This window comes from Microplitis mediator, chromosome 8 (assembly GCF_029852145.1).
Source record: "Microplitis mediator isolate UGA2020A chromosome 8, iyMicMedi2.1, whole genome shotgun sequence".
NCBI classification, from domain to species: Eukaryota; Metazoa; Arthropoda; class Insecta; order Hymenoptera; family Braconidae; genus Microplitis; species Microplitis mediator.
In genome coordinates this window covers 9,193,109-9,217,733 of record NC_079976.1, presented here as the reverse complement: position 1 = coordinate 9,217,733, position 24,625 = coordinate 9,193,109, and the positions used below count along the sequence as shown (strand labels likewise).

Below are 24,625 nucleotides of genomic sequence, written 5' to 3'. Positions count from 1 at the left end.
AAACGAACATTTTCTTGGGACGATAAAAAGTTTTCTTGAGCCATGAAAAAAATTTCTTGCGTCAAGAAATTGTTTTCATTCCATAATGAAAAATTTTTCTTGCTCCAAGAAAACTTTTTTTGGGTAAAAATAAAAATAAATTAAAAACGACTACGGAGGAATTACTGTACTGTACTGGTGGTACAGTAACTTGCTTACTGTAAAGGGCTGGGAAAAATCTGTACGGTATGGACCGAGTATGTAGAGTTGTATAGTAGAATTATGAACTGAAGCCTCTCTAAACACAGAGAAAATAAAATGAGCGTACGAGTAAGAGGGAGATAAGAGAAAGTGAGATGAGATGAAGTGCTCACAGTGCTCTCGCTTTAAGTTAATTCTTTAGGTTCGTGCTCACAATCCCTCAGCTACGCCTTCAGTTTCTGCTAGCTAGAAGCAAGATCAAGTTCTCAAATAGTTTATACATACATACATACAAAAGTACTTGTGCTTAGTTGACAATAAAGTTATATTTAAAGTTACGTATCATGTACTTGGTCATTTTTAGAACACATTCAAAAGTTATATACATTTCAGGAGTTTCCTTTTAATCTATTAAATTTATTCTACATGTGAGCATTTTTAACCAATGAACATTTTTAAATTTATACTGAATAAACAAATACTTATCACTTACTCATATTTAAAAATATTTTTTTAAAATAAAAATATTCATTGAACATAAGTCCTTATTGCGGGGGAGCAAACTACCGTTAAAATTCTGTTCATTGTTTATATATCTATATATTTATACATATCTATATTATATACATAGAAACATATACATTTATAAAATTTAACGTTGAATTAAATAATGCACTATTTATTTTTTATTATTATATACAAAACACAAAAAAAATTTTATCATTTTTAAACCATGAAAATAAAAAGAAAATTATTGTATTTTATTTTTTTTAGACAAATTTAAAAGTTTTGAGATAAGTAAAAATCATTTTAATGGATTGTAAATGATAAAAATACTATCTATTACTTGGAATTAAAGCATAGGGAAGAAAAGCAAAAGCGTGGGAGCACAAGTTCATCAGTTTAGAATCAGTGAAACATTACATCCGTTACTGAGTGAATTAATAAAATTTTAAATATTTAAAATTATAATAATATTATTATATATTTAGATGAAATAATTTATATCTATTACTCGTGAAAGAATGAAGTTTCCTTCGTTACGATTTTTTTTTATAATTATCTGCATATTTGGTGGAATTGTTGGTGATCCTGCTCCTGCTGAAGATTTTTATCATCGAACTCCGTTAAATCACGATGAAATAAAGTGTTATGATGACTTTGGAAAAGCTCAGGTAAATTACATAAATTAGTAGGGTAGAGGTATCGTTTTTGGTCACTTTTGAATACTGAAAAACATGATCCTCAAATTAACAGACAATTAAAAATTTTTGAATTTATATTTCAACAAATCAATTACAAAAAAAGAAAACTTAGGATATGCACATGTAGAATATTCAAAATATTCAAAATATTCTTATTCCTGCACTTGCAGGTGCAATTTTTTTTATAATTTATCGTTTTGAAAAAAAATTTAAAAGTTATTAAACGTCGAGTAACTTCAGTATCATTTGAAAGATTTAAATAAAATAATTTGTAAAAGACGCGATGATAATTACCCGTACAAAAAAAAATTTTGAAAACGCGTTGAACATTCAAATCTTTAAAACGTGACACAACGAAATTTTTGAACGTTTTTGAAACTTGAGGAAATTCAAAAGAAAAATCAATAAATATCCTAGAGGATATTTATATCTTAATAATATAATATTATCAAGCCAAGAAAAAAAGTTCAAAAATGGTTCAAAATCAGCTTTTCTGAACACTGAAAAAAATTATGAATCCTAGCACTTTTAATGGAGAGTCAAAAAAAATTTACAAGAGTCTAAAAACTTTAATTTATATGATCCTGAAAATAGCAGACAATTAGTAATTTTTGGATTTTTTTTTTAACAAATCAATTATAAAAAAACAAAAACTAAAAATATGCACATGTAGAAAATTTTAAACACTACAAGCGCAATTTTTTCAAATATTTTTTTTTTTTTTATAATTTATTGATTAAAAAAAAGTCCAAAAATTATTAGACGTCGGCTAACTTCAGTATTATTAATTTATAGTATTAAGTCTAATGGTTTTTTTCTTTGTATTTTCTGAAGTTTGAAAATTGTTTTAAAAAATTTTGTAATTGTGTCACATTTTGAAGTTTAGAACAGCCAACACTTTTTCAATAACCTTTTTTACGCGGGTAAAATTCAAAATTTGTACAAAAATACTTTTATAACTCTGGCAAAATGGAAATTTTATTTTATACTTTCGCATTAATTAAAATTAAGTAAAATATCTAAAAATGGAGCACTCTATCCAAAAGTTCCCATAGAATCCAGTAAAACTTTTAGATAGGGCAGTGACCCCGTGTCACTTCTACCCTATTTATTAATTATTTAAATTATTATGTAAAAACAAATCTTTATATATTAAATAATATTGCATTACCTAGATTTGACTTGCAATCTTAGTGTAACATTTTTGGTACTTATCATTAATATATGTTTTATTTTTTTATTGAAGTATTGGATGTATGGTAAACGAGGGGTTATCGTTAGCTTCTTGAATTGCTTAAACTCTCTTAAAGATAAGCGGAAGTAAATGATATAAAATTGATAATACCGTACATTCATAAGCTTTCATAAGCCACGAGTAATAAAAGTTTAAATTCTGCAGTTTCCTCTTAAAAATATATAAAAATTTCTCATCAACTAAAACGATAACTTAATTTTTATCAATTAATACATAACTGATAAATTTTTTTAATTTTAAAAGAAAATAATAATTTTATTTTTGAATGTAGTAAATAAGTAAATATTTTATGTATACAGAAAAAAAACTTTTACTCGTCCCAAGAAAAGTTTTATGTGACCCCATAAATTTTTTTCATTATAAATAGAAAAAAAAATTTTTTTTTTGGAGGTAAAAAAATTTCTTGCACCAAGAAATTTTTGTTTTCATTTGATTTCATAATGAAAAATTTTTCTTGCGTCTAGAAATCATTTTTTTTTTGTGTAGTAACTTAATTTTTTTTTTTTCTTTTAATTAAAATATAATAAAATTAATTACAGCGATGTATCCCCCCTTTCGAAAATGCGGCTTTTAATATTTTAATGGAAGCAACAAATACGTGTGGTCAAGATGGCAGACCTACGGAGTTTTGTAAGCAAACGGGGGTACATAAAAAATCGTGTGAAGTTTGTCGATGGGGTGATCATCCAGCGGCTTATCTAACTGATCATGATAATAATGATAATGCAACGTGGTGGCAATCAGAAACTATGTACGAAGGGATTGAATATCCTAATCAAGTTAATTTAACTTTAAAACTTGGTATGTTTTTATTAAATTATCTTAAAAAATAAAATTAATTAATAATAAGTAAATAAAATTACTTATTGAAGTTAAATAAATAGGGTTTCAATATATAAAAGTTTATCTCAGATAAGAAAAAAGGTCATACTCACAGACCCTTAATCTCAAAGGTCGATTTCTTCCATCTGCCGACCATATGTTTTTTTTTTTCTTTTAAAAACAATCTTGAGTAAACTAAGTTTTAGTATTACATTGGCGTAGAATAGATTTTTTAAACCCTCCCATAATTTTTTAGGTAAAACCTTTGACATCATATACATACGCGTATTATTTGAGTCACCAAGACCTGAAAGTTGGGGAATCTACAGAAGAAAAAACGATAAATCAGATTGGGAACCATATCAATTTTATTCAGCAACTTGTAGAGATACTTACGGACTTCCTGATGTAAAAGAAACTATTCGAGGAGAAGATACTCGGGTTCTTTGTAATTCAGAGTACTCAGATATTTCTCCTTTAACTAAAGGAACTGTAGCGTTCTCAACTTTAGAAGGAAGACCATCAGCTTATCAGTTTGATACCAATGCAGCTCTTCAAGTACGGATTAATAATATTTTTTTTTCAATACTGAGCCATATAATGAAATAAATTAATGGTTTTTTTTTCCTCTTTTAGGAATGGGTACAAGCAACCGATCTTAGGATAACACTTGATCGTTTAAATACTTTTGGAGATGAAGTATTCGGAGATGAGCAAGTACTTCGATCTTATTATTATGCAATAACTGATATTGCCGTAGGCGCTCGTTGTGCTTGCAATGGTCATGCCGGAGAATGCATCAATTCGACTAGTGCTGATGGAACAATGACTCGCAGAATTTGCCGGTAAATAGTAATATATTATTACTACTATTATTATTTTGGTTGCGTAACAATTCACCCGACGACAAAATACCCGTGACAAAACACCCGCGAATAAATATCGAAAATATCAAAAAATTTTATTCTTAAAAGAAGTCTTATTTCGTCGAAAACTATAAAAAATAACATTACATTAAAAATTAAGAACTTTAGTTCGTGGGTGATTTGTCTTCGGGTATTTAGACGTGCCACCATTATTTTTAACTATTAAATAAATTTTAAATATTATTTACTAATTGAACTGAGAGAAAAAATATTTTCGAATCGCACAAGAAATTATGCTATTAAAAATTTTAAATCTAATATATTTTCGCTGCAAAAATTTGAAGATTTCATTCAAAATAATTTTCTTAAGGCCATTCTCAGACACTGCCCCCATTTTTTAAAAATATTCAATGATTTTCAATTGTAATGACCGTATTAAAATTTCGATAATTAATTAAAAAAAAGTTGAAGCATTAATTGAAAAAAAGGCAACGCAGTTACAATTTTGCCGAGACGTAGATTTTTAAAAAAATTAATTATAATCGATATATATTAGGAGCAAAAAGAAATTTTGAAAATAAATTTCAATAAAATGTTCATGACGATTTGGATTTTCAAATTTTTTGGGCTAAAATTGGTTTACCAAATTTCGTTTAACTCCTAATTGATATCAATTATAATTAATTTTTTTAAAAATCTGTCTCGCAATATTGTAACTGCGTTGCCTTTTTTTTTCAATTAATGCTTTAACTTTTTTTTAAATTAATTAATAAAATTTTAATACTGTTGTGACAGTTCAAGGTCATTGAATATTTTAAAAAAGTGCGGGCACTGTCTAAGAATGCCTTTAATCGAAGAAATCAAAGTTTATTTCCAAATATCATGATCTTTTTTTTGCAATAGGAAATAAATTTTTATTTTAGGGCCAGTTTTGAAAACCAGGTTTGTTTTTATCCGGATTTAAATTAATACTGCTAAAATATCTACATTAATCATATATAGATATACCAGTAATAATATTTTAAACCTGGATAAAAAATGAACCCGGTGAAAAGCTGGCCTCTATTGTCAAAAAAATGATTCTTCGCGTTAGATATTAACTTAAAAATGCAATAATTTACACCGATTTACTACTCGAGAAAATATTGTTTTTACAAAAGTTATTTTTTTCTCAGTGTATTACTAACTATTAACAAAAAATAATTATCACAATAGATGCGAACACAATACAGCAGGTCCAGATTGTAACGTATGTCTGCCGTTTTACAACGACGCTCCTTGGGGTCGTGCAACACTGAGTGACGCTCACGAATGTAAAGGTAAGTTAAAAACTTATGTGATGGTCACTTTGTTCAGAGGATGAGTTTAAAAAAAAAGCATGAGTGTGTGTCCAACATTGTCAGGGCACTTTTTACGACGCTCCTTATAAAGTGCATTGAGCACCAGCTTCTCCATATATGTCTGCAACGATAATTCTAAACGAAAGGAATCGATTGCTGTAAGAATACAATTCTCAGCTTACTCGCCGTTTTGTTTAAATAATCAACCGGTGATTTTTAAATATTTTAAATGAAAATGTGGTATTCGTTTTTTATAATTGCTTCACTTAATTGTGCTTTGATAAATCCTACTTTGGCTTACTGGAGTCGAATGTCAGCTCGTTATTTTAAACCTACTCGTGAGTTTTGTGTTGATAAAAGAATCTGCAGCGATGCTTCATTATTTTTTAAATGAATTATGATTAGTTTTTATAAATAAATTGAATAGAAGTAATACAATAAAAAATTTTTTCAGCTTGTAATTGTAATGGATACTCGGACAAGTGTTACTTTGACAAGGATCTCTATGCACAGACAGGTCATGGTGGACATTGCGTTGAGTGCAAAGCTAATCGTGCTGGTCCTAACTGTGAAAAATGCAAAGACAATTATTATCAACGTGCTGAAGATGGTTATTGCATTGCTTGTAATTGTAATGATATAGGTAAGAAATTGATTTATATTATTTTCGTAGAACACGAATTAAAGGAACGTCTCATTCGTATTGAATAAAATTAATTTGTAGGTAATACTTCACTGGTTCCAAGTACCAGCATCTTCAGACCAAATCCTACAATATATAATATAAAGCAAATTTTAAAGATTTAATGATTATTTTTTACATATTTAATGTATTAACATTGCAAGGAAGCATTCAATTAGTTATAATAAGTTAACAGTTATAGAACCTAGTAGTATTGCCTTGAGCAGGTTACTTGACGAATGTCTTTCAGCAAATTTCTTACAGTAGATTTAAACAAGATTTGAAGAAGATGTATTTCATAAGTACACTTGCCAAAGATTTCATCAAGTCTTGCTTAAGATTCCGCTTAAAGACTTACGGAAGTCTGTAGAAACAGTCTGCAGCAATTCTTAACCAATATGTCTATTATATATCAATGTTAGGTCAGAGTTGCTGCAGAATTGCTTAAGATATCGGGTTTCTTTTTCTCCGAATCACTCCAAGCTCAACACACAGTACCTATAGCTGACCTAGTGGCCCTCATTTAAATTTAAAGTGCTACAAATTGATAATATTATCACTCGACAAAATTATATCGAATATTTAGTGAGCGCCACAGAATTTACTTGACTAATGCTGAATAGACGGCTCACGAAGTAACGAAGTAAGGGTGGCCATGTCCAGGTATCTTAAGCAATTCTGCAACAAGTCTGAGCTAATGCATCTTAAGATTTACTTAACGTATCTTACTGAAGTATCTTGCCTCAGACTTGTCCAAGACTAAAGATTCAGATTTACGTGACTTCCTTAAGAATGCTACTAAGAGATATTCTGCTTACCATTGAATTCACTTTTAATTAAAAAAAAAACTATATTTTTATTTTAAAAAATTATAAGAATTTTTTTCTTTCGATTTAAAAATTGTACGAAGGATATCTATAACTGTCAACTTATTATAACTAATTGAATACTTTAATGTAAAACATTATCAAATTTTTTAAATTTACTCTATATTATATAGTGTAGAATTTAATATAAAGATGTTGGTACATGGAACCAGCGATATGTTACCAAGAAATTTATTTTATTCAATATGAATCAGCTGTGCCTTTAATTACTCTAAAATCATAAATACCGATCAACACAAATCTATATCTTTTAACAAACATGTATTCTTAAACTATTAACACTTAAAAATAATAACAATATTTTTAAATAACGTAAAATAGGATCCAGGAGTCTCCAGTGTAACAGTGAAGGTAAATGTCAATGTAAACCAGGAATAACCGGTGACAAATGTGATCGTTGTGCTCCAAACAATTACAATTTCGATTCAATCGGATGTACTTCTTGTGACTGCAGTGAGAAAGGATCATTGGGCAACGAACCAAGTTGTGATTCCGTCACCGGCGCATGTTCTTGTAAAGAAAACGTCGAGGGTAAACGATGTAGAGAGTAAGTATTTCACAAATATAACCAATATAATTAAATCTACAATCTATTAATTATTTATTTAATGTTAGATGTCGTCCAGGATTCTTCAACTTGGCTCTAGAAAACGAATTTGGCTGCACTCCTTGCTTTTGTTACGGACATTCATCAATTTGCCGGCCAGCAAATGGTTATTCAAAAGTCGTGATTGAAAGTATGTTCGTACGAGGTAATGAACGTTGGCTCGCAAGTGTTGCCGGTAATAATCTTCCTCTGCATTACGATGCCGTAACACAGACAGTATCCGTATCAGCTCCAGATCGTGACAACGTTTATTTTGTCGCACCCGATAGATTTTTAGGAGACCAACGCGCGTCTTACAATCAATACTTATATTTTAATTTGAGAATCGGCGAGACGGATCCTACACCAACGGCTCGTGATATCATATTAGAAGGAGGCAACGGTGAACAGATAACTCAGCCCATATTCGGTCAAAATAATCGCTTGCCTACGGTAACACCTCAAGTTTATAAATTCAAACTTCACGAGCACGCTAATTACGGCTGGCAACCCCGTCTTTCAGCTCGTGCTTTCATGTCCATTTTATCAAATCTTACGTCGATTAAAATTCGCGGAACTTATACTCATCAAGGCCGTGGATTTTTAGATGACGTTGGTCTAGAGACAGCACAGCGCGGCGCAGCAGGTGAACCTGCTGACTGGGTAGAACATTGCCAGTGTCCTCACGGTTACGTAGGACAGTTTTGTGAATCTTGTGCTCCTGGATTTCATCATGATCCGCCCAGTGGTGGTCCATTTGCTCACTGTGTTCCATGTAACTGTAACGGACATGCCGATATTTGTGAAGCAGAGACGGGTCAATGTATATGTCAGCACAATACTGCTGGTAGTAATTGCGAATTATGTGCGCGAGGATTCTATGGTTATCCGTTAAAAGGAACACCAGATGATTGTCAAGCATGTCCATGTCCTGATAATGGACCATGTATTCTTCTGGGTAATAATCCTGACCCTATTTGTTCAGAGTGTCCGATAGGTCGTACCGGTCCCAGATGTGAAACGTGTTCTGATGGATACTTCGGAAATCCCGACAAAGGATTAGCATGTCGTCCTTGCGAATGTAATAACAACATTGATTTAAATGCTGTACGAAATTGTAACCAAGAAACTGGAGAATGTTTGAAGTGTGTAAATAATACTGCTGGTTTTCATTGTGAAGATTGTCTTGCTGGATACTGGGGCGATGCATTGTCTGATAGAAAGGAAGACAGTTGTAAGCTGTGTCAATGCTATCCACCAGGAACACTAGAGACAGACGTCGGAGGTATTGAACCCTGTAATCAGCTGACTGGATATTGCTCGTGTAAACCTCACGTTACGGGAAAAAATTGTGACAAATGTGAGGACGGGTACTACGATATTTTAAGCGGTGAAGGCTGCACTGCGTGTAATTGTGATTCCGAAGGATCTTATAATCGGACATGTGATGCTCTTACAGGACAGTGTCAATGCAGACCCGGTATCACTGGAAAACGTTGCGATGCTTGTCAGCCATATCAATATGGATTCGGTCGAGAAGGTTGCAAGCTTTGCGATTGTGATCATATTGGATCTCAAGATCTACAGTGTGATGCTTATGGACAGTGTCCATGTTTGACAAACGTTGAAGGAAGACGTTGCGATCGTTGTAAAGAAAATAAATATAACAGACAGTACGGATGCATTGATTGCCCGCCATGTTACAATCTTGTTCAAGATGCTGTCAATTTACATCGGCGACGTCTAGCTGATCTGGAAAATACTTTGAAAAAAATAAACAGCAGTCCAACTGTTATCAAAGACTTAGATTTTGAAAAAGAATTAATGAATGTTGAAAACCGAGTCAAGCAGCTTTTGCAAACAGCTAAGGCAGGATCTGGTAGTGAGAATAAAACGTTAGTCGAGCAACTTGATGACTTACGGGATCAATTAAATCAAATTGAAAAGATTTCACAGAGTGTTGATGTCACATCTCAAGATGCGAGACGAACAATTAACGAAGGACTTACGAGTATTGAAGAAGCTGAGAGTGTACTGGATAAAATTCATGAGCAATTGACAGAAGCTGAAGATTATTTAGCAACTGATGGAGCTACAGCACTAGCTGATGCTAAAAAACGCGCAGAACAAGTCGGTCAGCAAAATAAACAGATGACTGAAATAGCACAGGAAGCTCGAGTTCTTGCTGATTTGAACATCAAAGAAGCTAAAAAAATTCATGTGTTAGCAGAACAAGCTAAAAATACGTCATTGGAAGCTTATAATTTGGCTAAGAAAACTATAACTAAATATTCAAATATCAGTGAAGAGATTCGAGAACTGGAAAATAAATTGGAATTACTGACAGATCGTTTCAGTGAAGTTAAAAATTTAACTTCGATTGCTATCGGCAAATCAATTGCAGTTGAAGAGGAAGCGCTTCATTTATTGATTCTTGATCTCACTGTTCCTTCTGTAGATATAGAAAAACTACAGAGCCAAGTAGACAATGTTAATAACGAGGGATTGAGTATTAAAGAACGTGCGCAATTATTGTTGGAAGAAAATGAAGAAATAATGAGTGACTTGATTGAGAAAATAGAAAAAAGTAAGGAATTGTTAAGTAAAGCGGGAGACCAACAAGCAGCGACTGAGGAATTGATGGGGGACGTTGATAAAGCCAATGCAAAAGCTGAGGATGCATTGAGAAGAGGCAATGCAACGTTGTTTGAAGCACAAGAAACTCTTAAGAAACTCGGTGAGTTTGATGCCGAAGTACAGCGAGAGAGAATTAAAGCTCAAGAAGCTTTGAAAAATATCAATGAAATTCGGATTATGGTTGAGGAAGCCACTGAGAAGGCTGATGAAACACAAATTATTTTAAATGGCGCTGAAAATAACGCGGCAGGCGCCTGGAATATTACGGCAGAAGCTCAGAGGAATGCTGATGATGCTGGTGAGAATGCTCAGGGAATAAGAGCGGAAGCTAATAGAACTAAATCGGAAGCTTGGCGTTTGAGTAATGAAGCTGATAAACTTCATACCCGGGTGGAAATAACTGATTCGATTGCTAAAAAGTATGAAATACGGGTTGGTGATGACGTTAATTTGACTAATGAAGTAAATCATCAAGTGGGACAAGCAAGAAACCGAGTTGTTCTTGCGGGTCAAAAAGTCGACAAAGCTCTGACAGAAGTATCAGAAATAATTAGTGAGTTACAAGATCTCCCGGAAATCGATGATGCTGATTTAGACCGTCTTGAGGAACGTTTAATCGCCGCTGAAAAAGAAATCAAAGCTACTAATTTAGATGAGAGAATTCGTGCGTTGACTGATTCGAAAAATTTACAAACGCAGTGGGTCAAAAATTATGAAGATGAGGTCAATCGTTTACGCATTGAAGTTGAGAATATTGACGATATTCGAAAAGCTTTACCAACTAATTGTTATAAGCGAGTTCGTCTTGAGCCATAATTTAATTAAGTACTTTCCTATTTTATTTTTTTTTTGTTTTGTGCCATGAGTTACTTAAAAGTTGTATTCACGGAGCTCTTACGGCAAAAACATCGCAGAATCTCATATAATGATACAGTTTATCTATAAGATCTACCGCTGTATAGCAATATAGTGACAGCCGGTACCCTAGTAGCATTTTTTAAGAAGTCTTACAGAAATCTGTATCTTCAGTCTTCAGCAAGTCTGCATCATCAGTCTTGAACAAGTCTGTGGCAAGATACTTCCGTAAGATGCGTTAAGTAAATCTTAAGATGCATTAGCTCAGACTTGCTGCAGAATTGCTTAAGATACTTGGACATGGCCACCCTTACTTCGTTACTTCGTGAGCCGTCTATTCAGCATTAGTCAAGTAAATTCAGTGGCGCTCACTAAAAATTCGATATAATTTTATCGAGTGATAATATTATTAATTTGTAGCACTTTAAATTTAAATGAGGACCAATGGGTCAGCTATAAGTACTGTGTGTTGAGCTTGGAGTGATTCGGAGAAAAAGAAACCCGATATCTTAAGCAATTCTGCAGCAACTCTGACCTAACATTGATATATAGTAGACATATTGGTTAAGAATTGCTGCAGACTGTTTCTACAGATTTCCATAAGTCTTCAAGAAGAATCTTAAGCAAAACTTGATGAAATCTTTGGCAAATAAAGTAAAAGACCTAGTTCCCGAGCAGGGAACTAGTACTCGATTATTCAATGTATTTGTATATCTATATTTAGTAAAATTAGTAAATATAGATATACAAATACATGAGTGATCATGATCAGGTACTAATCCCCTGATCGGGTACTGGGTCTCTTACCTCATACTTATGATATACATCTTCTTCAAATCCTGTTTAAATCTACTGTAAGAAACTTGCTGAAGGACATTCGTCAAGTAACTTGCTTAAGACAATGCTACTAGGACAGCTACTGTGACAAGTTATAATTAAGTAAGAGCTAATATAGCTGTACTCGTTATCGCCATTAATCGGAGTCACTCATCATCATTAAATATTCCAAGTGCGAGTTATTCAATTATCTAAAATATTGTGACTACCTTGATCTTAAAAAAAAATAAACAAAAAAAAAAGATGACAGACAATCGATACTATATCGAGCTCAATATAATATTTCTTTTTTACAAAATATTTTTATAATAAGTGGTGCAAATTGACTAAATAAAAAGAAGAAAAAAAATTAATCTATAGAGAAAAAAATAAATAAATCCAGTGAAATATATTCTTTGTGTAATATGATTCAGAAGTTTGCTATAAACGCGATGCCAAAGACTTTTATAATAACGGAAGCCGAACATTACTTATAATCCGATTCGAAAACGTATTTTTTTTCTCGCAATAAAAAGTATAAAAATAATTAATCTACTTTAAAAATATTATATATAGATATACTTAATGTCAATTATCATTATGCTTTGTGTAGACATAACATAAATTTTATCATCAGTTTTATTGTTTTTCATTTTATCATGCTCTTAAATAATACACCGTGCTATACTTTATAACGTTTTTTATGAGATAGAATATTAGAATTCATTTTATATAAATAATTATTTTTAAAAAAAATTTATAGATGTATGTGTTAATGAACAAATAAAAAATCTATAATATAAAAAAATATATATAATTATTTGTATTGTTAATAACTAAATACTGGCGTGCTATTTTATGAAACTTTGTCGTAATTATGTTTCATAAAAAAATGTTGTAAAATCCAAAAGTGCAAAACTCAATCGCTCATAATAATTATTAATATATTATTTTTTTTATATTATTAATTATTATTTAACTTTTAACTTACTACTTTTATTTTCAATGTCATTTTTTTAGTTTGATTTTTATTATTTAAAATTGTTTTTAAATATTCCGCCTTTTATTAATAGATGTCGCTTTTTATTTTTCCTATTGTCACACTAGTGCTGCTGCCATTAGTTGGTGGAGGAAAAAAAAAAATAAAAAATGGCAGCTAAACTTTTCATGAATTACCGGTTTTAAGTTTTTTATTAATTACAATTAAACAAAAAGGATTTAGATAGTGATTTTCAAAAGGGTTCTTGCGACAAAAGATTCAAAGCTAATAAAAGAAAAATTAGGCCAATTTATTATATTTTTCTAAAGTTATCGTGTTTCCGAAGATTCATACGTAACTGACAGCACTGGTTTTTTGGATTAAAAAATTCATTTTAAATCAAGGGAATAACGAATCGACTTATTCCCGGGACGAAATTATTCCTTCATAAATTATCTTTGTACTAGTATACAATTTAACCTATTCTAGTGTAATCAAAAAAGTGTAGAGATGATTTAAGATGAGTGAATTAGTCGAAAAAATCATTTCGATCGTTCGCGCTTGAGGTGTTCAAAACTAGTCGTAAATGATCGAGGGTATGTTTATATATTTATTTTTCCCACAGCAAATTATTTTACTTTGCTTTTCCCTACGCTTTTTAAATTCTTAAATTTATTTTAAAACAAAAACTCAAAATATTAGACATCCGACAAATTAATTTTTTGATGTGCCGTCAACTGATCCCAACAATTTTATACCCCGATAAGTGATCCCTACAAATTGATCCCACCAACATCTGACCCCATTGATATTCAGTTGAAAATGATGAAGATGAAGATTTTGAAAATGATGATAAGGAAAGTTACGAAAATCTTGATGAAACTGATGAATTAGAAGATCACTTTTCAGTTGAACCAGTGGTCAGTTGGATCTAGTCTGCGGGATCAGTTGTCTGCGGGATAAATTGTCGTGTGATCACTTGTCGGGGAACAGTTGTCTGGGATCAGTTATCATGGAACCAATTTTTTTATAAATAAATCATATATTAGTTTAAAAAAATTATTTTATGCACCTAAAAATTTTTAAGAATTCCATATGCATTTTTTAAAATTTATGTAAATTAATACTGAATTTTTGTTTGTTTCTATAAAAATCTAGTGTACTATCAGTTGTGAGAAAAATTTTTTTTTTCACTTATAGACTAAACCTCCTATTTTTTTTTTTTTTTAATTTTTATATTTTTAAGATGAAACTAAAATTTAGATAGCAATTGATTAAAATAGAATTAAAATTAAAAGAAACTCGTGCGCTCATAAGTGTGGATGTAGCAGATGTATGACAAATGTTAAATTATAAATAAACGAATTAAACAATTAAAAAGATAAAAATAAAAAAATGCATATAACAATTTTCAAATCCTATAAATACGCATTTTTTAAATTTTATTCGATTTACATTTTATTCACTTATTTCAAAATTTACAATTGTCAGCAACATTCACACTTAGACTCTATGAAACTTTTAAAAGTGATGAAAACCAATAGATGAAAAGTTTTAATTTCAGCTACAGATAAAGATTTAAGTGAAAAAGGATAAAATAAATTAATAATAGATATTTATTTAAAATGTTATGAATTAAAAACAAATGTTAAAGGAAGTTTGAGATATAGGTATTATTTAACATATACTTATTAACGATTATCTTAAAGTTCCGATAATAATTATTATAATGAAATTCAATTATTTTTGTTTGTTCAGATTTAATAATATTCACTTGATTATAAATAAAATAATAAGTAACACCAAAATAGCAGTCAACACTCCGATAGCTACCCATTGTCTCCGATCTAAAACAAACGGAAAGTAATGTCGCATACGTATTATTTTTAATATACTCATTAATTTCATTAGTATTTTATTATACATATATATTATATATACATTAGGGTAGCTCAGAAAAACTTTTGATTCTTTTTTCACTCTTTAAAAATTATTGTACAGTAAAAAAAAATTGTCATCAAGTTTGAGCTCAAAAATTTAAGCTGAAGAGGCCACTCAAAAATTTTGAAAATTTTAGAAGTATAAAAAGAATAGTGTTACTTTTTTTAAAAATTTTTTCTTGCTATGGCGAATGCTACTTCATAGAAAGTAGATGATTTCTGGAAAATTTTATATGAAAATATTAATTTTAAAAGGACGCGCAAGAATGTCAAAATTTTGAGTTTTTTGAGCGACCTTTAAAAATACATATTTTATACAGGATTTGGGACACCTTGTATGTAATAGCATTTGCTGTAATAATCAAAGAAAATTTGAAAAAAAGAAACATTTAAGTCTGTTAATATTTTAAAAATTTTTAAATTCTTAAGCTACCGCGTAAACTTGAAAAAAACCTTTTTTTTTTACCCAAAACTAATTTTTTAAAAGGTATGCGCAGATAAATTTTGAGTAAAAATTACCCAAAAAATTTGATACTGTGAGGACATGTGGTAAATATCTGAATTTTTCCCATGCACATCGTAAAATATACTACTCGATAGCATGTAAATGAAGTGCAATTTCTACTAACAACATACTAAAAATTTAGTTACCGGCTAGATGTCTTTACAGTACCAAACTTCATCGGTAATTTCTACTCAAAAATTCTCTGTGTCTAAGAATAAAAAAAAAAAATTTTTTTTGAGCCGCCCTAATATACATATGAATATATATTATTTCTTGTTCATATCTACAAGATTACAATAAATCGACCACAATCTGTTATGTTTACACGGAAAAAATTATTCTCGTTTAAATTTCTATGGTGTCATAGTCAGGCCGGACCATGTTGGCCACCTGACGGAAATTGAAATAATCACATGGAAAAATTACTATGGCCATATTAAAATTTTCAACTATTATATCCCGAATTACTGTAACCATTGTAAATTTTTCTACGATCATAGTAATTTTTGCATGTGTTCATTTCAATTTGTGTCAGGTGGCCAACATGGTCCGGCCTGACTATGACACCATAGCAATTCAAACAAGAATAATCTCGCCGTGTATGTATACGATTTTTTTTTATTGAAACGTATTATTAAACTAATTTATGCGATGTAATTATAACGTAATTGAATAATTAAAGGATATTTCAATTGTACAATTGATCATACAATTGGTCTTAATTTTAACTATCTTCCAATTTTTTTTTTATGCTCAAAATTAACTAAAATTTTTCTATTGAACAATTTTATCAGGCTACTACTTGACGTCAATAAACGTATTAATTAAATAAATAAACGTATTTTAAGTTTTTTTCAAGTACTAATTATCATATTAATTATACATTTATATTATCACACAATTGACATTTAATTTTCATACGAATCACTCTATATTATTATGTATATTCAACATTTAATCCCATCTATATAGTTAACTTAATGTTTGTTGGAGGACAGTGAGATCTTTTAGAATTATTATCTAAAAACAATTGTTTTTTTATCAACTATTGACAACCATTAACAATAATATTTTTTTACTTGATATATCCCTTTTAAAGTTTACGGTATTTTCTATTAATTAATTGTATTTTTTTTCTAAAAATATTTTACAAAATTTTATTAAAAGAATTTCTTACTGATTTTCATGTCTCTTGAGAACATTCTCAGAAAGTGTCCTTCACTTTTTTAAAATATTCGATGACTATCAACTGTCATAATGATATTAAAATTTTAATAATTGATTTTAAAAAAAAATTAAAGAAGTTCTTTTTTTTTTGTAGTTACAATTTCGTCGGGATATAAATTTGAAAAAAATGACTTACAGTTGTTATCAATTAGAAGTTAAACGTAATTTGGTAAATAAATATTAGCCTACGAAATTTGACATTTCGAATTTTAACATTGATATGAAAATTTTACTGAAATTGTAATTTTTTAATTAATATTTTAACTTTTTTTTGCAATTAATTGCTATTATTTTACTGTAATTTTAAATACGTAAAGTAACTTTTGCACTGGTAACTATTTACACTAGTACTTGTCTTCAAAAATGTAATTTAAATTTTATTTCTTTGTTATCTTTTTTTTATTGTATCCCAATATTATTGTTTATATTTTTATTTTTTGGAAGACAAATCATAGTGATCTATCCTATAATTTTTTTTTATATGCTAATACTCGATGCCACATCATCTTTTGTTATACTTATGTATCTTATTGTGACCCTGTTACTGGCCATATGGCTGTTGGGTCTCTTTATAAATAAATAAATAAATAATTTTAATACAATTATGACACTTGCAGGTAATGAATACTTTCCAAAAGTGGGGGTAATGTCTGAGAATCCCCTTAACTATTTGTAAATATTTATTTTAAAAATAATAGTTATATTTATATGTAATGATCTGACTGATTTTAAAATTAAAATCGATAACTTTTATTAATATAAGATAGCATCCAAAATCTATGGTTTAGTATTTTTTATAAATACTTTAAAAAAATAATAGAACTCATAAAATTCTATAGTTCTAACGGATTTTAATTAATAAAATTGATAATTATAAATGCGCCCTAGTCAAATCACTCAGATAGTACAGTTTTCTATTTTTACTAGTTCTTATTAAGGTGGGTCGGGTCTTTTTTATTGCACTTTCAAGTTGACGAAAATTACTTTGGTTCTTGCCCTTGCATTCAGAAAAAAATAATTCTCGACTAAAAGTAAATATTCTTGACACATGAAAATTTTTTTGAAAACCTCAATTTTCTCGGACAAATTCTCTTGGTTCAAGAAAATCTTGACTTGGTTCCCGAAAATTTTTGTCTTTCAAAACATTTTCTTGATTCAAGATTTTTTTTTTCTGTGCAGTAAATGAAAACAGTCCAAGATTCTCTTTAAAAAAATGATCATTTTTTAATAACAAAAACGTGTATTGCCAAATTATAGAATAATGTATGGAGCCTCGTTCTTCACTTTGCGTTTAGAGTTTTTGTTGTAAGGAAATGCTTGGACAAAAATAACTACCGACCCTCCTTAATTTATATTTATATTAAATTATATATGAATAATTTTAAAATCAAATCTGCTGTATATTATTATTACATAACACTTTGGCAATATTTTGTTTGTTTATTTTTGGCGCTGTAGGATAAGAGATAAGTGTAATCTAGTGTCATAAATACATTTTTGTTTAACTTACTTCTATAATTATGAGTTTTTTATAATCACTAATATTTTTTTGTTATAAAGTCGAATCGATTAAAATAATTTATAATAAATAACCCAATTAATAATAATTAAAGCTTTCAAAATGTGAATTCGCAAAATTTTAGGTCTATTAAATTATAAATTAAAAAAAAATTTTTAAATATCATTTCACAATTGATTTTTAATTTAATTATGTATTTTAGCGAAAGAGATGAAAAAACTCATTTTTAGCTCAAATTTTCAAAATAAACTAATTTTAATTTACTCAGATAAATTTTTATCAAACAAAAATTATTGTAATAGATAAAAAAACTTTGAGTTTTATATTTTGAAGAAGTAGATTAATTACAACTGACATGACAAAAAAATTTAGTCCATTTTTAGTTGACTTTATCTTAATAATCTGCTAATTACTTTTAAAAATCTGCTATATTAAGTCCATGTACTGCATAAATAAATCCGAATTGTAAAAATATTATTCATGCAATTAAAGAAAATAATTCAACTGTCAGTACATTATTCAGACAAGCAATTAGTCATTAATAATTGTACTTATATTTGGAGTTAAAGTTAAAAATAATTTTAATCGATTAAACTATCAGTTGTGAATTAAAAATAAATAAAAACTAAAAATATAAATTTATTTTAATAAAAGTAAAAGCTAAAAATATAAATTCATTTAAATGAAATTAAAAATAAAAATTGACTAGTTTATTTTTACTCAGCTGAACATAAAAAACAATTCGTTATTGTAGTGGAAAATGTGGATAAGGGCGATGTTTTATTAGGATAAACTGAGACATTAGGACATGAAGCAGCTGTAGGAGCAGGAATGTAGTTACTATAGTTACCATTACTCATGTGAAGAACCTTGGCCATTTTTTTCATTGTAGCATCCAATTTGGAGTCCGTTACTTCCATCTCATTACCAAAATCATCTAGCATGCTGTAATTGAAATTCGTATTAAATGTCAAAAATAAAAAACAATTTTTATTTTCGCTACAGTAAAAAAAAAGTAATAATAATAATTTTTCGATCATAAAGCACATCTCAGATGCTTCGCATCATGAGTCGTGCAATAATAATAATAATGATAATAATAAATTAGTTCATTTAGTCACAGTTACAAGGATATAAATGGTTGTGTTACATTCCCGTAAAATTTATTAAATAAATAAGTATAATTTATTTGATTATTTTCAATTTATAATTTCTGATCCGTTTGACCGGAAATATCGCTGATGAGAATTTTTAAAAGGTCGATGCAGTCCATCCTTAGACAAATCTGAGTGTCTACGTAGATGACAATTGCCTCGACATTCCTACAAGGGATCTTTTTTTTTTTTATTTTATTTATTAATTTAAACTACAATCTGCTAATTAACATTAGGTAATTTTCATGGTACATATATTACAGGCGTTAAAGGTAAACTCTATGGCTTGCGAGGTATTGAATTAGTTGAATCAGTTTTTCAGATCTGACGGTTTATAGCTTTTCAATCTTCTGCTAATTTGTTCGACGTTATGTAGGTTTGTTGCTAGTGTTGGAATGATACATTAGTCTAGTCTTATAGTTGATGCTGAATTGTTTTATTTCAGAGTTTACTGTTAACTAGAGTTCTTAGTGTTTTAGACTGGAATCGCTGGAATATTTAAATATTGGAATTACTGGCAGTTTCCCATAGCTGTATGCCGTAAGCCCAGATCGGCTTTATGATTATCTTGTATGTTTACTTTGTTGTAAAGTGATAGTTGGGATTTTTTGCCAATAAACCAGTATATATTTCTCATTTTAAGTTCGAGTTCTTTTCTTTTCGTTTAAATGTGCTTAGCCCATGTCAACCTCCTGTCCAGATGCATTCCCAGATACTTGACCTCTCTTACTGGAGTAAGAGGATTGATGTACAACGTGACCGTAGGACAGTCGTCTTTCTTGTTGGTGAAGGTAATGTGTACTGATTTATTTGGACTAATTACAAGGAATCAGAGATGTAACTGTATTAATTTTTTATATATAATTATGCGGTGTTAAAAGAAAATCACTCTGAGGACCCAGCAGAGACTGGTACTCTGCTGAATTTGAGATGTCGGTCTGTCCTTTTTTCACTCCATTAATTATACAATAAACCTAAGACTAATTATAAATCAATCTGACCTGATTGGGGTCAATTGGTACCCCAATATTTTCACCTACACTATGACCTATCCATAATCCTATTGCTATCTAGGGGCGAGCGTTTATTAGCAGTTCCTATAACCCTGAGCGCTCAACAGCAATTCGGGTTTCCTGCCGATTTTCTTACCAATCATTCACTTGTTACTATAAATAATAATTATGTGGAGTTAAAATAGGAATCGAAAATATTTTAAATCACGAAAATTAATAATAATAAAATAATCGACGACCAGGACTATTGACACCCCAATGAGACCCCAACCTGGAGATTTTTGACAATATAAACATTTAAAATCATACTGATAAATTTACAGTATGGAAGAATTGTTATTATTAAATGTTTATTTCGATTATTATACGTTTCGTTGGTTTTCCAACTTTGTCAAGTACTGAAAGACAAGAAAATTATAAAATTAAAATTTATCATTTTATATAAAATTTTTTCTTAACCATACGAGCAAAGAGATTTAATTGCTAGATTAAATTACTACTAGCTCATATTTTTATATCCTTGTAACTGTAACTAAATGTATCAATTACTATTGAAATGGATATGAATCAAAGTAATTGCAATAATAACAAACTTACACAGCTTGTTCATCTAGCTCAGAATTAATTTGTCTTGATACAGTTTTCAAAGTTCCAATACTCTCACCAATCATATCTAATTGATCATCTTGTTGTCTAATCATTTGTCCTTGTTGTTGTAAAGTATCTTCTAAAAATTGTCGACTAGGACTATCAAGTTCATTTTCTAATTTACTATATTTTGTAGTTCCATGATTAACTGGAGCACGAGTTGGACTGTTATCCAGCAACGGCTATTAAAAAACAAACGTTATTATTTATTAATATCAATAGGTTAATTCAAAACCGTACTCCGAGGACTTAAGATCATAAATAAGTTGATATTTAATTACTATTTAGCGCTAAACAGTAATTAAATATCACCTTATTTATGATCCTAAGTCCTCGGAGTATGGTTTGGAATTAATTCATTGTCAAGATCGGAATCATTTTTTAAATATCAATAGGGTAGAAGTAGCATTCTTGGCTACTTTGAGACACTGGAAAAATTTTAATAAAATAATTACGACCCCGAAGTTAGTAGACAATCAAAAATTTTATGCGCATGTAGAAAATTAAAAAAGCTCTAGGTACAATTTTTTTAATTATTTTTTTTTATAATTTATCGTTTCTAAAAAAATCTAAAAATTATTATCCACTAACTTCGATATCGTAAATAATTTGTAAAATACGACATAATTAATTTTTTAAATTTGTACAAAGATACTTTTATCACTCTAGTAAAATGGAAATTTTATTTTATACTTTTTAATTATTTAAAATAAAGAATTAAATGTCAAAAAATGGAGAAGTGGCCACAAATGCTACTTCGACCCTATCATATATATAAATAAATTTATAACCCAAAAATTAATAAATAGTAGTTGTAAATATAAACCATTGTAATTTTAATTTTCACAGAAGAAAATATATTATATATATTCCTTAAATTCACTGACAGCTTAATTGGAAATTTATGTTTACTATTTGATATATAATTTTAATAATGTATTATATATTTATAGGTATTTCATATAAAAAAACAAACATCTGAGTATACACATGTTTGCTGTCAAGTGTCAAGTTAAAGCTATTGTCGTAGATGGCGCGAAGTTTAACATCGATGTTATATGAACACAAATATTGTTGTCATGTAGCGTAAGAAGTGCGTACTTGAGAATAATTTCACTAATTATTACCTGTCTAGCAGTTCTGTCGCGATCTCTTCCACGGCTGAGATTCATTTTATCTTTCATGACCTAGATCAATTTATAATTAAATATGAAATTTTATAAAAATATACAGAAAAGTAATAAATGTTACTATTGTAATAAATAAATAATAAATTTATCAACATTTACCTTGACCTCGTCTCGTGTGTGGTCAATGAAAGCCCTTCGGAAATTTAATTCTTTGTTGTCAATTTTAAATCTATTAGGATTCTTTTCCACAATACGTGATAGTTAATTGTTAAGGAGCAATTAATTAATTAATTAGTCAATCAATTACCTTAGTAGCATTGTCTGAAGTAAGTTACTTGGGGAATGTCCTTCAGCAAGTTTTTACTGTAGATTTAAACAAGACTTGAAGAAGATGGATTTCATAAGTATACTTGCCAAAGATTTCATCAAGTCTTGCTTAAGAATCTTCTTAAAGACTTACGAAAATCTGTAGAAACAGTCTGCAGCAATTCTTAACTAATATGTCTACTATCTATCAATGTTAGGTCAAAGTTGCTGCAGAATTGCTTAAGATATCAGGTTTCTTGTTCGCCAAATCACTCCAAGCTCAACACACAGTACCTATAGCTGACCCAGTGGTCTTCATTTAAATTTAAAGTGCTACAAATTAATAATATCACTCGATATAATTATATAAGTAACGAAATAAGCGTGGACATGTTCAGGTATCTTAAGCAATTCTGCAGCAAGTCTGAGCTAATGCATCTTGAGATTTACTTAACGTATCTTACGGAAGTATTTTGCCTCGGACTTGTCCAAGACTGATGATCTAGACTTGCTGAAGACTGAAGATTCAGATTTACGTGACTTCCTTAAGAATGCTACTAGGGTAATAATAAAAATAATAAAATGAATTCTTTTTTTTTTTAATCACTAAAGTAAATTTGTTTTAGAAAGGATATCAATTGTATCTTCTAAATCTTCAAGATCCCATTCAATAGAACGTAAAGCGTTTCTTAATTCTGTGGTGGTCCACTCCAATTCTTCTTTGGAGACCGGAAGTCCTCCAGGTCCTACTCCATTTGGTGTTACAACCGTGACATTCAACTGAGAGTCGGTCCAACGACCATACAAACCGCGAGTTTTATTTAATGCTTTACATACCTCGCTACAATTAACATAAAAATATTTCCTGTTGTAATTATCGATTTCCATGTGATTTTTTTTCCCAACAATGATTTTTAATTATAAAAATTACAATCATAACATTTTTAAAAAATCTGATTAAACATAACGATTTACTCAATGATGAATGTATATCTAAATAGTATTAAAATTGATTTGTTTTTTTTAATCAGGGAAATAAATAAAAAAATAAAAAAGTCGATAATAATTAACGAAAAAATTTATTAAGAGTTGCAATAATGAATACTTGAAAAAGAAAGTTGTTTAAAAATAATATAATTTTATAAAACTAATACAGTGATCTATATAAATATAGGGTTTCATTTGACATGTACAAAAATGATGAATTGTAAATAAAAACACTTACTCTTTGACGACAAAGAATGGGTCTTCAAGCGTCATTCCTCACCGGAATTTAAAAGGGCGGCCTGGTTCGCCGTCGTACGTCTCTATCAGAGATCTTACTTATTTGTAATTTATCAATCATCGGTAGATTTCAACAGATTTTATCAAAGTGAAAATAAATAATAATAATAATTACATTAGCATTAAAAAGTAATAATTGCTACCGAATTAAAATGATACTCTGTACTTTATACAGTGTAAATAAATTAACAAAAATATTAACAATTAATTAAATAATAATTAATGTTTTGCATTTATACAAACGAAAAAAAAAATTTGTATTAATTTTAAGTATTATTATGACGTCTGTACGACGTCCGCTACTGCAGACGGCTATTTTATTCGATTTTGACGTTTGCGCAAAAGCACTTCACTTTGGAAAGCACACAAACGTCTATTGATCCTACCGTCATAAGACCAACGAATAATAAAAGAGTGAGATAAATTGTGAAGGAAAGTAAGAAACAGAATAGATATGAATGTATTTGCAATATCATTTGACTACAGCGCCGTTTAAATTTCAAAATTTTTTATTTTATTTCAAAATTCGATTAATTAAGTATCAACTAGTACACTTGGCTTTGTGACATCTACAATATAGCAGCTTTAAAGTTTTTTTTTTTGACGTATCTAAGGCACCAAAATCTTGTTAAAAAATTAGAAATTCATGTCATCGAAAAAAATATCTGCTTAAAGACTTGACGCAAACGGCGGTAAAAAGTAAATTGCACAGAAAAAAGGCGCAAAAAAGTTTCACTCGCCCCAAGAAAGTTTTTACTTGATCCAAAAAATTTTTTGGATTATGAGTAA

General features: G+C 29.4%; 2 protein-coding genes across 4 annotated transcripts; one reads left to right on the top strand and one right to left on the bottom strand.

Moving 5' to 3' along the window:
- The first annotated feature begins 1,205 nt into the window (after nucleotides 1-1,205).
- On the top strand, nucleotides 1,206-12,770 carry LOC130673406 (laminin subunit gamma-1). 2 transcript variants are annotated; one of them, XM_057478392.1, is made up of 8 exons: nucleotides 1,206-1,355; nucleotides 3,180-3,441; nucleotides 3,719-4,020; nucleotides 4,099-4,307; nucleotides 5,544-5,647; nucleotides 6,123-6,311; nucleotides 7,559-7,784; nucleotides 7,853-12,770. In XM_057478392.1, exons 1-8 carry the CDS (start codon nucleotides 1,206-1,208, stop codon nucleotides 11,274-11,276), a joined length of 4,866 nt encoding a protein of 1,621 aa, XP_057334375.1. In that variant the 3' UTR covers nucleotides 11,277-12,770. The 2 variants fall into 2 exon arrangements, with proteins under 2 accessions (XP_057334375.1, XP_057334377.1); XM_057478394.1 differs by lacking the exons at nucleotides 1,206-1,355; nucleotides 3,180-3,441; nucleotides 3,719-4,020; nucleotides 4,099-4,307; nucleotides 5,544-5,647 and adding an exon at nucleotides 5,848-6,006.
- Nucleotides 12,771-14,819: 2,049 nt separating this feature from the next.
- On the bottom strand, nucleotides 14,820-24,173 carry LOC130673409 (syntaxin-6). 2 transcript variants are annotated; one of them, XM_057478400.1, is made up of 7 exons: nucleotides 23,778-24,173; nucleotides 23,188-23,393; nucleotides 22,406-22,500; nucleotides 22,244-22,303; nucleotides 21,066-21,298; nucleotides 19,152-19,246; nucleotides 14,820-14,957 (listed from the first exon to the last, which is right to left on the bottom strand). In XM_057478400.1, exons 1-7 carry the CDS (start codon nucleotides 23,810-23,812, stop codon nucleotides 14,881-14,883), a joined length of 801 nt encoding a protein of 266 aa, XP_057334383.1. In that variant the 5' UTR covers nucleotides 23,813-24,173; the 3' UTR covers nucleotides 14,820-14,880. The 2 variants fall into 2 exon arrangements, with proteins under 2 accessions (XP_057334383.1, XP_057334382.1); XM_057478399.1 differs by lacking the exon at nucleotides 14,820-14,957 and having other exon boundaries at nucleotides 18,687-19,246.
- Between the last annotated feature and the right edge of the window lie 452 nt (nucleotides 24,174-24,625).

Excerpts from the sequence above, each read along its gene's own strand:
- LOC130673409 (XM_057478399.1), bottom strand. The coding sequence starts at position 23,812 with ATGACGCTTGAAGACCCATTCTTTGTCGTCAAAGA. Across the intron at positions 23,394-23,777 it reads CCATTCTTTGTCGTCAAAGA|CGAGGTATGTAAAGCATTAA; the intron begins GTAAGTGTTTTT and ends TGTTAATTGTAG. Across the intron at positions 22,304-22,405 it reads ACACACGAGACGAGGTCAAG|GTCATGAAAGATAAAATGAA; the intron begins GTAAATGTTGAT and ends AAATTGATCTAG.
- LOC130673406 (XM_057478392.1), top strand. The coding sequence starts at position 1,206 with ATGAAGTTTCCTTCGTTACGATTTTTTTTTATAATTATCTGCATATTT. Across the intron at positions 1,356-3,179 it reads ATGACTTTGGAAAAGCTCAG|CGATGTATCCCCCCTTTCGA; the intron begins GTAAATTACATA and ends AATTAATTACAG. Across the intron at positions 4,021-4,098 it reads ATACCAATGCAGCTCTTCAA|GAATGGGTACAAGCAACCGA; the intron begins GTACGGATTAAT and ends TTCCTCTTTTAG.